Source organism: Montipora foliosa, chromosome 9 (genome assembly GCF_036669935.1).
Source record: "Montipora foliosa isolate CH-2021 chromosome 9, ASM3666993v2, whole genome shotgun sequence".
Taxonomy (NCBI): domain Eukaryota; kingdom Metazoa; phylum Cnidaria; class Anthozoa; order Scleractinia; family Acroporidae; genus Montipora; species Montipora foliosa.
Window position 1 is genome coordinate 7,498,607 of NC_090877.1, and position 15,000 is coordinate 7,513,606.

Sequence of the window (15,000 nt, forward strand, 5' to 3'; positions counted from 1 at the left end):
TTAAGAGCTATTTTAAAACGTCTCAAATTTCCTACCTCAACAACATTGGCAGGCAGGTCATTCCATTCGCGAATAATTTTAACGAAGAATGAATATTTATAACAATTACAGTTCGCCGATTTAACTTGTAGTTTGTAGTTATGATTGGACCTGGTACGTTTTGAAGCGAACTCAAAAAAGTCACGAAAACAAAGACTATTCAATCCAAATACAAGTTTATAGCATTCAATCAAAGAAAAATATAGTCTTCTGTCAGTCAACTGCGACCAACGCAACAGTTTACAGCGATCTTCATATGACATCTCTCCCCTTCGCTGGCCTAAGGCCAATCGAGAAGCTCTTCTCTGAACTTTTTCTAAGAGAACAATATTCTTAACCAAGTAAGGGCACCATGCAGGGGAAGCGTACTCGAGGATTGGTCTCACAAGAGCCTTATACATTGTGGAAAAGATTTCTTTGTTTACAGAACCGATTGTTCGCTTGATTAGACCGAGAACTTTATTGGCCTTATTGACCACCTCGACAACGTGTAAAGTCCACGAGAGATCATGGGAGATTGTGATGCCGAGGTCTTTTACAGTACTCACTGAGCTGAGACGTTCTCCACGCGGTACGAGGGAGTAATTTGGAACAGATTTATCACGATTATGTGTCACTCGCATAATTTCATTACTTTCCATAACAAGAGAAAATACATTCATTTATTGGATCGCAACGAATGACAATAGGCCTTTTGCAACTAACGATCACATGGTACAAAATCCGCCATGCTGGAGGGCAAGCTCATTATTATTCCCCCACTGGGACATTAAAACACAGAGACCTGCACCAGTCAAGCTTGACTTGCATTTGTTTTAATGTCCCAGTGGGGGAATAATAATGAGCTTGCCGTCCAGCATGACGGATTTTGTACCATGTGATCGTTAGTTGCAAAAGGCCTATTGTAACGCACAAATTATTGGAGGGTAATGAGTGACCACCAATGCAAACCAATAATTTGTAGGTTACAATAAATTATTGTTCCTTGTTACAATGCAATAATTTTTGGGTGACAATGAATTATTGTCCCTAATTACAATCCCAAATTTTTTTGGTATTTGTTCAGAGATTTTGCATAGAACCATTCTACAGCCTTAAACTTTCAATGCATACCAGTCAAGACACCTGGACACTTGTATATTCACTGGTATTTTCAGCTTCTAGAAATTTTCCTAAAAAGGCGGCCATTTGCAAAATCTCAGGAAATTGAAGCCTTCGGTTTGTTTGAAAATCTTGCTACTGTATTTCTCTGAATCCAGGCCCTTTTGTGCGTAGCTGTTGGTATGGAAAAAATCTACAGTTCCGAAACTTTCAAATACATACCAATCAGCCAACTCGTGATTTCTTTACTTCTAGAACGTTTGCTTCAATAGAGCTAGACCTTTCACTTCATTATATGCTTCTAAATAATTATATATTATTTCAATATTTGAGCATTTTTGAAAAATTTGCCTTGGTCCCTGTAAAGGTTAAAAGTGTAACAACTGGCCTCACATGTAATAATGGTCTCAAGGGTAATAACAAGTGACTCCAGATGTAAGAATGAACCAAAGCATAATAGCAGGCTCCCGCACCGCAAGAGCGCAGCACCTAACCTATGGAAAATGGTATAACAAGAGGCTCTAAGTAGCCTATACTAATGTGCAGGTTATTTGTACTTTTGTTGTCAGTTGGAGAGAAGTTGCTCTCTATCGTGTGAATTAATTGACCTATACTTTTCATCTTTATTTGAAAGATTCTGGTTTTTTTGGATGGGTCCATAGACCTGTACTTTTCAAAACAACTTGAAGGAAGTTCTTCTTATTTTTTTTCTCTGGGTCCATTGAGCTGTATATTTCTCTCCTCTTTCTTCCAGTTGCTGCAATTTCTGAAGTAGATTTATGCTTTCTTATTATTTGTTTCCTTTCAATATTTGATCGTTCACATAAACATCTAAGAAATGCAACCTCATACTTTGCTTCAAAGCAATTAAATTTACTTTGAATAATAGAACAAAAGAGATCAATAACAGAATCTACATCTGAAAATACTTTCCGTACATTTTTTGGTTCAGAACCATTGCATATAAAAACATGGTATTAAACTCATCTTTTGCTTTGCATGCCACTGGAAAACACAACGAATGCAGTAGCTAGAAATCCACATCAAAAAGCCTGTGCTGCTTTCCTTATTATCCAAAATGGCAGTTTTAAGCTGTTGTTTACTGGGAACCACATTACAAGATAAATATCCCCGACATCTTGCTCTATGAATAACGTTTTACACGGCCAGTGCCCATGTCTAATTTCTTTAGCCAATCAGAAATAAAAACATACTGGTATTTGCACAAGTAACATTTCTGATAAAATGCTCTTCCATTCTCAATGATGCTATCTACTATCAACTGTTTGAGAGGTGCAATTTTTACAAGACTTTAAGGTGGAAAAACAAATAGAATAAAATGACACAGCAGAACAGATTTTGCAAGAACAAAGATAAACTTCATTTAAGTGCTCAAAGGGTCTAAAATTTGGTTTTGAACATATAATGAATGAACAATGCTTTCACTGTTGCTTTACATTTTAATAACGTTAACACATTTTAATCTCATAAGTAACAGATGTTTGTGCACATATACATGTATTCTGAAAATGTTGTACCAAATTCATTAAATTATGAATCTATTTCAATTAAAGTATATGTTTCAAATGGGTGTTCCATATCTAACAAATCCCTGCCATGAGAATCAAAAACTTTACACCTCCCATTAGGCAGAAAGTATAAAAATTGTTACTGTGTAAATGTCAACTGTTAAAATAAATGCATGATAATTATCCATGAGCAAAGAGTCAAAGGCAGCTAACAGTGATATACCTGTAGGTAAACTAGCCTTTAAGTTAACCTTGGTGAAATTAGATCAAACGTTGAATAGTTTTGGCTTACGAAACCGTTTTTCGCTCAATCCGAGTTGATCCGGTCCGACTCTTGTACCCGCCCTATACAAAAACATTTATTTAACTCAATCTAGGTGAAGGAGGTGGATATCCCCCCTCCCCCCCCCCCCCCAATCTCCACTAAGCTACAATAGTTAGCTTTACATATGGGAAACCGGAAAGAGAAGAAGCTAGAAGCCTGACTCAGAATGATCTGTCCCTTGTTCACTAGTTTCCTTATTGCTAACCCCACCCTTTTCTCTGTGTTTCAAGGACGTTTATCCCATAGGAATGCCTGCAACGACTGTTTAAAAAGAGAATGAACTAAACCCATCTAGCAGACACACAATCCCCATAAAAAATACAAAAGTTGCGCAGTTACCTTGACAGCTTCAAACTTGCATGTTTCAAGATGGAGACGTACGTCTTTGTGATTCCCCTCCATAAGACAACTAAAAAAGGATGTCAGTTTAATTACCAACTGAAGATAACTGCCATGGCAACGTTGTCTACAGTAGCAGGCTGCCCCCTTCATTGTTTTGGCCAGCTAGTCACTAGTAATGCTTGTTAAAACATCATTGTTGCTTAATTCATGATGCTGACCTACATGTACCTTCTGATACAATTACATGTAATTCCCACGATAGTCACACTCATTTCATTTCACTAGTGTCTTAAAGAGAAGAGCTACATGTATATCTTTTGGGGTCCAATATTTAAGGCTCCAAAACTTTGGAAGACACCATTCCACAACCCCTCCTTTGCAACTAAGTGGTTATGGTATTTGTGTCTCAACTAGGATCACCTACCTTTAAAGCAGAAAAATTCTTATGCACCTATCAAAGACCCATAAATCCACTGCCTAAAGAAGGATCCTTACTATAAAAGGAATAGTTCCTCCAGCCCTATGTACTTAAAAGCAATCACTTCTTGATCCTATAATTATGGCTGACAATAATATTAATCAGAGAAAAAGGCTGGAGAAAATGTTTTGTTCCGTAAAAAATTCGTGTTGTTGCCCTTTTATGTAGAGATGTTGATAAAAACCAAAAAATAGCAAAATACCAACAACTTTTTTTTTATTGACCCAAAGAAATACAGTGCTTGATTGAAGATCTATTATAATTTTTGCATTCAGTCAATAATTGACCGAACGCAAAAATAAACCCCCTCATTAGTACATGTAAAATAATATAAAGAATTTTGGCTGTAAAATGAGGCTATAGTCATACTAATTTTCACAAAGACAAAAGAATTTATTGGCGGCCATTTTTGCATTTGGCCTACATTTGTATTATTGCATTACAGAGGGCCTTCTTGATTTTGACACTTCACTGTCTAGAGTGAAATGTCATAACTTGAGGACAAAGGTCCTTTTATAGGTTCAAGTATATTGCTTGTTTAAAGACCAACTTAGCCCTGGCTTTAAAAAATTCTACTTATGTATTATACAACTGTAAAGTAAGGATAAGTTACCCATATTTTTGGTGAGGACATCTCATGTGTTCACAAACTTGTAAATGGTCTTCAAGATCCTGAGGAAATACAATAAAGGAAGGAGAATCAATAAAAAAAGAGGAAAATGTTAAACAAGCTTTCTATTGAATACAGGATTAAAATGCCATAAAAAACAAACAAATGATGATGTTGATGATGAAACTACATGTACTGCCTCCTAAGGGGCCACTTATAAATGGATTTTATTCCATCTGCTGACAAACTATTTTTTAATTACTCATCAATAACAAAACCCTTCCACCATTGCGTGTATTTCGTCTCCAGCGAGGGCAACAACTTACACCACTAGATTTCACTCGGATTAACAAAATAAATTACATGTTGCCATGGGTCTGTTCAGTAACAACTCACAGATGATGTCACACTCACTTTGTGGTAAGAATAAAAAAATTGGCACATGAGGTGATAACCAAGTGTGTCACTGATGTTCTTACCACAATTTTTGATGTCTTCTGTGATCTTTTATACTGTCAACAGACGCACAGCAGCATGGAATCTACTTGTTTTATATAATAAAGAACTAGAAGCTTGTGATGATGACGTCAGCTATGCGTCTGTCCTCTAACACTTGATTTCTTTAAGTAAGAAACCTGGACATGTGTAGTACATGTATATTTAGCCAGCTGCTAGTCTCATTGTATGAGCGGGAATGGACAGAAGCAAGGAATTGTACCCTTGTGTGATCAATTAAAGTTCTCCGTTTAGAAGCCTTTGTGGCCTACAAGTACCAGTATCAGTTATAGTGGAACAGAACATTATAACATACATGTACCAAGTGTGAAAAACACTTATAGGTGGCCATGGTAGATGTATCCCACCCTGTCTAGTGCTAACCCTGCTTGTTGAACTGCATTCTAATAATAATATAATTATTATACTGACACCACCTACAGTATAAAAACCAGTCTCATACTTAGATATTGAAAGTAAAATCTTTCATTCAAGTTAAGAAATGCAGCTACATGTAGTCACATGCATACCAAATTTTGAAACTTAGGTATCCTACAAAACACCCTTTTAAATCTAAATTAAGTTAGCTATAGGGTCAGGGTTGTCCTTTAGACAATATTTCTCTTGGTTGTAACCTGAAAATTGTTAGAGAGGCACATCTTATTGATAATTCTTGCAATGATTTCTTTCCACAAGTGGCGTACGTAAAAGTCAAGGGTACACTTTGTGACTCTTATCAAAATAGGCATGCACGCATGCATTTTATTATCTGCATTTCCTGCACTTATCAGTCAAACTGGTATGGGAACCAACAATTCCTGAAAATTACCATTTTGAGTAATGTTGGACATTGTGAGCTGTTAGGACACTGAGTTGGGGCATATTGGCAATTCCTTTCATGATCACTAAAAAGAAAAATCAAATTAGTTTTATTGAGACAGGATAATTATTAAGACTAATTCAATACACACACTTAAATTTGAATGGTGAAAAGAAAATTTAGAATGTTTTAAGTCAAGCACAATTTCTCATTTCCAATGTTTGAAAGAGGACTCAGTTCTCTATTACCATTGTTTGAAGAGAAGTTCAACTACACAATTGCAAGTTCAGTCTTTGATTGAATTACAAGTAAGATTGAATTACAAGTAAGAGTCAAAATTATGAAGTAATAATTATTCTGTTTCTCTGTGAGACAAACAAGACATTGTATGCCATGCTACTGTGCACCTGTCCAGTAACAGATCACAAAAGACGTCAAAATGTGGTAAGAATGTCAGTCACTCACTAGGCTATCCCCTTATATACTGCATTTTACATGAAACAGACACTTTGCAGTGGTTATTAGTTACACATGCCCCTCAATCAATTTTTTTGTGTTTCGAAAGGAAAATTTCGGTGGACATCAATCAAATATTTCCATGCCAATACTCCTGTTCTCTTGGCGGCAGTTCAATTCGTCATGGAAACACTTGATTGACATCAACCTAAATTTTATTTTCAAATATGAAAAAATGTCGTTGAGGGGCATGTGTTACTGATAACTGCTGTAACATAGGACAGAACATGTTGGTTTCATAAAAGAGGGGAAAACTCAACTATCCAGAAAAAAATTCACTGAGTGGACATGGCAAACTTAACCAACAATAAACAGGTGCGTCCCCTGCTATTCTGGTCATAGCAATCAGCTCGTCACGTTGACTGCAAACAATCTCTGCATTGCTTCTTTCCCATAAAAATCTTTAAAATGGCAGAGCAACTTCAAACTCAATTTTGCAGCAGTAATACATATGCAATATGTAAACTTTGTTCCAAAGAAAGCTCAAATCGTCCGCTGATTATGCTGTTGAATTGTAATTAAGTGGCTGGGCCAACCTAAACCCACTTTCGAAATGTGACTGCGTCATTTCACTCATTTCTGCCTTTCAAAAGGGCGATTGTCTGAAATTGTTGGTAGAATGCTGAAAATGACATTCCGAGCTTCTAACTTTCAAAATTTTCTGGGGGAGCATGCTCCCAGACCCCCTAGCTTCAGGGGCCTTGCAGACCCTCAGTTGTCACAGCCACCTACTTTTCCAAAGTCTGCCGCCTACTTCAAAACATTTTGAAACCCTTGAATAAATTATGTTCCAGTCAGGGCTCGAAAGTTTTTAACAAATACGAAAATTTGCACTTTTGCAAAATTTAGTTGCAAGCAAAGTCATCACTCTGTGTTGTGTAGCCAGTGGTCATCAGTCCACAGTACTTGTGAATAACAAAACCCCTGAAAGTGTTGAATGGTTGAGGGAACAGGGTCAGGAGCTAAAAAGATTGATTGAAAATTCACAGCAAGAAACAAAAAAATTGTTTTCATTTGTTTCAGTATTTTAGCAAAAGTAGTGGGAAAGTGGCAACCGCTATTACCCTTTACATGCATTTCCAAAGACCAAAGGTTAAAACTAATCACAAAAAAAATTCAGTCTCAAATGCAACTGCATTGGTCACAATTTGCAGCCCTGCTCATAGTAGTCTAGGAACCAAACCTGGGACAAATTTGCAAAAGCCAAGTGCTCTTGCTATTTTGTGTGTATAAGTGCTTAAGAAATACTGATTTCATAGACAGGATGTTAGACTTACAGCCTGTTTGAAAGTTTAATTGTCACAGGACATCCTGCAGGATTGACTTCATAATCAGCAAGGGAGCCTGATGACTGCATTTTGCAGCCATACTTGCAATGAATGTACAATTCACCAATTTGTTCTGACACCTGACAATTCAAAATAAATCTCCAGATTAGTGAAGCGTAAGCTGAGGAGTTTTGAGTAGGTGAGTACATGTAAGATGTAAGAAATGAGGGAAATCAAGCAATTTCCTAAGAGTCACAGATCATAACATACAGAATTCTCAGAGCCACTCAGGGATGTTGTTAAGAGAGGCACTGTAGGTCGGCTTACTACTACTGCAAGTACAACAGAAAGCAAGGAAGGAAGGTTTGGAGTCCTGATTAAATTAGCCTCTTGCTTGGCAACATTCTCTGGCCACTTACTGTACTTGAAAAGCACTTAGCTACAAAAGACACAACCTAATGCCACAACAGCATGCCACGACATAACACCTTTGACCTACTGTACATGGTAAATTTCTGGCCAATAAAGACACTACTCACAGCAAGGTTAACAACAACTATTGAGAGTTTGTTGTCATCAACTGGACACTTTTCTGATGATCTTGAGAGAACACAATTTCGACAAAATGTGTGCTAAACAAAACAGAATAGAAAGAAATTAAAATCACCAACACAAACAACATGGAACACTAGTACAGTACAAGACCACTGGCTAACACTCAAGTACTATTTTTATTGAAAGTTAATGATTATTCTTTTTTTGTTTGCCTTACCCCACAGGACGTAATTACAGGATCCTTAAATACACGTTGACACAAAGTGCAGAACAGCTTTGATGATGGCTGGTCCACAAACAAAACGATTGCCTAAAGAAAAAGGATGGCAACAAATAACAATAATTCATTATAACCTCTTACTATAAACCAAGCACAAGGGCCTTACTGGGGAATATTGGCCCGACGTCGTGACAGTACGGACTGAGTGCAGTGAGATCTGTATAAAAAAGACCAAGGTTACCAAGGTTGTTTTCTAATGCCAGACAATTGCACTCATCAATGAAGGATAGTTATGGGGTGAAAGATTATGCCCACTTTAAAGGGGCATTGTCATGAGCTGCACATGCTCGAATTTGTTTGCTCTCACGCTCACGAAAAATTCTAGCCGCCATTATGGATTCACACGTGAGTCATGTATATTTGCAGTTAATGAATTCTATGTCAAGCAGTTAATGAATTCTATGTCAAACATAGCGCTCAGAATTTAATATTTACCTGTCAGGAAGAACTTTCCGGATCAATAAACCTTTGTAAATGCGAAAGTGCTTGCAGTAAAAAGCGAAATCACTATCGCTGCACGCTTCGTAGCCAGCATCAAATTTAGCTTGCAGCCAGGCATGAAAAATTCTTTGCTTCAGATAAATACGCTTGTGCGTGTTATTCCACTCCTTCAGGTATTCTTTGCGATCCGTTAAAGCCTTCCTTTTTCTCCCCCGAGTTTCTCCTTAGTCCACCATGGCCCTTGCCAGTGGACGCCATTTTGAATTTGTCGAATCAACTTGAAAAAGTTAACCTAACACTTTTCAAGTTTTCGCAAGACACTTAGTATAGCAACTCATCACAGAGTCCCTTTAACTCTTTCCCTCCTTTAAGAGCAAACACTTACCAGACTGTACTCTTTCTAACGCCAGACCATTTTACTTTCCCAGTAAAGGCAGGATAAGGAAAGAAAGGCTTAATCTCCCACCAATAATATTGTCTGAATGAGCTCTCTTTTCATGAAAGATGTTTCTTTTGTTTTGATTAAGAAGAGTAGCCAGTGATCAGTCAAGTACTAACATAGAAAAATTTGATTTCAACCTCAATAAACTAACCTCCTCATCCTCCTCTGCACAGCTTGAAATAGAATGATGAGACCGAGCGGAAATTGTTGACGAAGTTCTGTGATGACGCTTGAAACACATGGCATCAAAGCTTCCCTAACAGTGAGTAACAAATCATAGTAAAAGTTTGATGAAAGCAATTTAAAATGTGATTAATGTACATTAATTTTGATAAACATCACAAAGCGTCTTATGCCCAAGACCCACAAACACATTAATTAATTAATTTTATTGTGTGCATGTTAGAAGACTGCCCTGAGGATTGAATCTCAGACAGGTCTCACATGTACATTGTACGTGTATGGACTGTACATTCTGTTTTGAGATTTTGTGAAGGAAACTGCAACAGTTGTACTAATCTGAACTAATACTCTGACCATTCTAAGATTTTCCACCCAGAAAATGGAATCAGTTGTAATGTCCTGAACTGAGTTTTTGGTTCAGTAACTGTAGTGAGTCTTCCTGGTCTGAAGTGACTTTCTGCATCCACCTCAAGTAAACAGACTTGGAAGATTTGAATGGAAATTTATCTAAACTCATATTGGTCTGACTTTGATCTGGTACCTTGCACAATCACCCATTTACAGCTGTATTTTGCCCCATGCACAATCACGCTTTGCAATTACCTGATCTGAGCCAACTGCACCATTTATTTCCGCTTCTCGTCCCAAACCACTTGTGCTGTTACTGGACGATACACATATCATACTATTGGAATTTCTTTTTAGGATTGCATTGCGGTCACCATCAACTACAAAGGAAAAGCACTAGTGCTGATTTGTTTTCCAGGGATAAATGTGCTGCTTATTGATATGTTCTGTTTGCTTGAAATGTGACCATTTCAAATTCAGCATACAACTGTAAAGTGTAATGTCCAAGGCTTACTAATAATTGCCGGTAATTTGTTATTTTTGATACAGACAAATGTCTTGACAGTAAAAAGAAAAAAATTGTGGGACCAGTTCGATCTCGTTCATTACACTGTCCTACTATTTAAAATCTTTTTCTAACCCTGATTGGGTTAACAGGAAAGGAAAGAAAAAGGAAAGGGACTTTATTAAGTGTCTAGTCGTTCTAGCGCACTAATTGGGAACAATGCAAACTGAAATTACCAATTAACACAAGTCAAGTCAAATGTTGGTTTTTGAGGCCGGAGAGGGGCCGTCTGGACTCAGTTTGTGTGATTTTTTGCGTGAACTTTGGACCCATTGTACATACTGTAGGGTGGCACACGCTTGTTTTGAGGGCTTTTTTTTGCTCATCTGCACTTCAGGTATTTGTTTTAGGATGTAGATATTTTCTTCAGCAAATGTCAGGCCTACATGTACAGTGTACTTTTAACTTTCCAGTTCCCATAAAATTATGCAGTTTGCCCATTTCACTCACGGGCTCAAAATTTACTTTGTATGTGTATATACATACACCATACCATCATACAAGTGTGGTATAAGAAAGTTAAGTGTGACCTTTGCCTATCCGAAAGTGGCCATTGTTAGAGCTGATCCAAAACTCCCGCTAAACAAAAGAACTGAATTCATATCTAAATGTCACCATAGATATAATTATTAAGTTCCTACTGCACAATGTGAAGTAATGAGCTCCCCCTTTAGGGAATTCTTTAGGTAACTGAGTAATGCGCATTAATTACGATCATTGTAGCCTGAAGATTGTGTTAAAAACATGAAACTCTGAGTCGTTACTGTGTCTCTTGCTTGTTTTATTAGGCGATATCACACACCCATACCTGTATTTAAAGAAATGGTGGATAGCAAGCACTAGTGAGCTTAAAAAAAAACTAATAATTTAAAAGACAGCAAAAAGCAGGAACTTTGTTTATTCTGACTAATTATTTTAGGCCAGCAACTTTCCATGTGGTTCCAGAGCACATTTTTCTAATTTTCATTGCATATTAATCAGCTCTTTTTGCTGCGGACAAGGTATAACTTTACTTTGTTGAAATTTTGATGTTAAAATCAAGGCAAAAAAGACTACAATGTAACAATAAGTAAAGATTTGATATTAATCTTGAATAGCATGGTCATTTTGGAATAATTCTTATATTTTAAATGTTATTTCAGAAAGCTAATTTGTGGGGAGCCACCAGATATTTAATCTGTCGTAATTACCTGTACATGTAGCTACATGTAGTATCGAGGACTACTGGTGCATGTAGAGAATTTAAGGTACATGTATGTCAGTTTTACAGCCTTAGTTTGTAAAGCCCAGTACTAAAGAAGACTTTATAGATGTAGTGGCAATAATTTGCTACTGTCTCATTCCTCAAAGTACTATGTGAACATCTGTAAGTACTGCCACCTCGCCAATCATAATTGATTGCAATGAATATATTACAATTTTATTTTGAGTTTTTCAAGTTGTACATCATAATTAATTAATTAGAATACAAAATAGGATCAACAAGATGAATGAACAACCCTTTTTAACCTTTTTGTATCCAAAATATATAGTGCCTTTCAGGAACATTCATGTACATGTAGTTCCAACACATTATAGCCCCATAGGAATTTTCAAAAAGAATCGAACATCTTTAGGTTTAATATGTAAAACAGATAAATTATTATAGCTTGACATTCATGAACCCAAGATTGCTTTTAAAATGCATACATGTCTACATTTTATTTTATTAAGTTTTTCAAGCTCAGAGAAAAGGACCTTTGCAGTGAATGTTGAAACTAGTTAAATTGGGTAGGTAAGATTAAATACATGTACAATGTAAAGGGAACATTTTACAGCAAGAATGTCTTCACAGTACCTCGAGTTACTGTGGTCACAGGAGAAAAGGCTGACGTTCCAAATGTGGTTTCCATGCGCGCCTGCAAAACATATAATGGCACTCAAGTTAGTTTTACTGCCTAAGGGTCAGCTACATGTACTTCAGAGATAAAAAAGAGACAAATAATATTTATTCTTCTTATTGAATTTTTGGGAAAACTGTAGGCTCTTACAGCTGTTCAAACTCTGATGAGTACTTAGCATGCAGAGAATGGTAAATGTATACTTAATGGACATGACTAAAAAATACAGTATGTGACTGTGTAAGTCACATCATAATTAAGCTTCACATATTTGTACACCTTTCAAAACACTTTTATGAAAAATCTATGCTACAGTTGACATGAAAGGTTAGCACACAAAAGGCTCTTTACTGTGTTTGATACCCTGAGAAAAACAAATTGGTTTTATCTCTCAAAAATTATAATGTCAATATCTGCCATCCATCACCAAGAAGTTCTCTCAAAGGCATTAAGTTTAGGAATCAGACTTGAAAGCCTTTCAAATTCTGACTTCCTCTCTGTTAATTAGTCACTCAAGGATAAGGGGAATTACACTGCATGAAGATGAGACAAAATTAATGGCGGACAACCAAAGTTTAAGAACGATTTCTGCAGCAAACCCATTTTGGTCCAATACAACTTATAGCATAAGTTAATGGCCTATTCCTTTCCCATTAATTTAATAATAATAATAATTATTATTATTATTACATTATTATATGGCTCTGTCTCACAAGGACTGGGAACTACCAAATTCACGAATTTGATTGGCTGAAATTGATATTGACCGCGGTCTAGATTTTCCTATCTAGACCGGTAATGTTTTGCGGTGAAAAGATGCAAACTAAAATTCAAAAATATTGAGTATTTTCTTCTACCAATATTTATTTATGGAAGTGCCAAACAGCATGATGACAATTAAAAGAGAGGATGACAAGCAAACTTTGACAGAATTAAGTTCAGCTCATCGCCACTCATCGCCGTTCGCAAGCAAAATGTCAGTTAGTACAAACCAGTTACATTAAACGAATTAAATTGTTCTTGTTTGCCATAATATAATAAACATCTTATTAACCGAGCTTAGTCAGTCTGTATGGGAGAGTCTCCTGCTCGGTTAATAAGAGCTAAGTAATAGCTTCAATACTTATCTTTGCAAAAAATAAACAAAAATACAAATAAATCAGAAGCTGTATGGTCGGTATGATCAAGAATTTCAGTTATTATAGACAATAATTTGTCTCAAAGATGTTCGTGGGATCATGGTTCCATTGCATGTGTTCCGTAAATGACAAGGAAACAATGGCAGATGACTACACTGTATGTTGTGATTGTGGGCTAAAACCTAAACAGCCATAAGACATAGCACAAGTAAATGCTGTAAAAGAATGTACTTTTAAATTCAGCCTTCCATATAGGACTAAAGGGCTGAGCAGAGTGGAAACTTGAATGAGTGTTATATACATGTATGAAAAAGGACTATTGTTGCAAGCAGAATTTGATTGTGATCACTGATATGGGCCAAATGGTCATGTTCTTCCAAAATATTCTGGAAATACCAGGTTAGTCTTGGACTGAGAGCAGAATCAAGGTTTAATTGAAAAGACATTGCCAAAATGAAAATGATTTTTCAAAGATTAGTGCAAATTAAAAAGAGTCAGACCAGTGATCAACATTAATTTTGCTATGATACCTTTTTTAGCTTTTCTTGTAAGAAAGTTTTTCTTTGCAGATGCATGTGAAGTTTTGTCCTGCATCACTTACTTTAGTTGCAACATGTTTGCAAAAGTGTAAGGGTAGTAAAATAATTTATTGTAATTTGCAGCAAGACACAAGAGAAATTAAGCAACATCTATAAGATAAGATAAGAATGTGTGCGAGAGAATACATGTATATCATTGTTCTTTCTTTTGCTGGAAAAATAGTCAGAATATTCAAGTTCCTGTTTGAAATCATTAAATGTGCCGTTATAGTTAGCTATAGTCTTGCTAGTCATTAACAATCATCCAACAGGGCAATTTAGGATTAAGATGGAAAGAGGTACTGTAAGTAAAATTGGAAGGAAACAAATTAATCCCGAAAATTGTATGAGGATCATACGACACATGGAGGGAACTTAAGAACGACACAAGGATAAGATTAGTAGGAAGGCTTAAAACTCTAGACACAATAAAATACACTGTAGGTTCATTATACAAAGTTCTTTATTGTAATGCAGACGGGGGACTCAACCACAAGGAATTTTATAAAATCATGACACCTGAACTTAAAGACAAATTGGAAAACAAGCCTGGATATTCTGTCTAATTCACTTTTCTTTTTTCCATTTTCAAAATTACATACTTACGTTTTAATTGACTTGGGGGCTAATTCAGAGTGATCTTTGATACTAAACCAATTTTTTTCGCTTGGAGCTGAATTTGAAGTATCAACTCAACACCTGGGGTTTCATTTAATAGCTATTCAATTCTTGAACGACATTTTAAAAGAAAACGCAACTTTCACCCACATATTAGCAACATCAATAATGCAAAGGGAACGTGCTACCATGCTAAATACAGAAGGTCGGTATTTTTCTGAAGTATTCGCTGTTTATTTCTTACGAGTTTCATTTCTTTTAAAGCGAAAGGTCAAATATGGCGAGTTCAAGGAGAGTGGTAAATCAAAATTCAATTTCTATGCCACGCAAAAAGTTATATCAACACGAAAGAATAAACCTAATAATTGAAGCTTGCACAATTAAGATTTGGCTTTCCAGATGAATGTAACTTACTCGAATGTCGCAGCTGCCTGTCTCGATCGAAATA

General features: G+C 36.3%; 1 protein-coding gene across 1 annotated transcript in view; it reads right to left on the reverse strand.

Annotated features, from left to right (window-relative positions):
* Positions 1-15,000, reverse strand: part of LOC137970142 (E3 ubiquitin-protein ligase TRAF7-like) — a 38,393-nt gene that overhangs the window by 22,971 nt on the left and 422 nt on the right. Inside the window, exons 2-10 of the mRNA XM_068816640.1 lie at positions 12,175-12,235; positions 10,028-10,152; positions 9,393-9,497; positions 8,296-8,388; positions 8,063-8,155; positions 7,533-7,663; positions 5,749-5,824; positions 4,428-4,486; positions 3,334-3,403 (exon numbers count right to left, since the gene is read on the reverse strand). Coding sequence (XP_068672741.1) covers positions 3,334-3,403; positions 4,428-4,486; positions 5,749-5,824; positions 7,533-7,663; positions 8,063-8,155; positions 8,296-8,388; positions 9,393-9,497; positions 10,028-10,152; positions 12,175-12,235 — 813 coding nt within the window. The remainder of the gene's footprint in view (positions 1-3,333; positions 3,404-4,427; positions 4,487-5,748; positions 5,825-7,532; positions 7,664-8,062; positions 8,156-8,295; positions 8,389-9,392; positions 9,498-10,027; positions 10,153-12,174; positions 12,236-15,000) is intronic.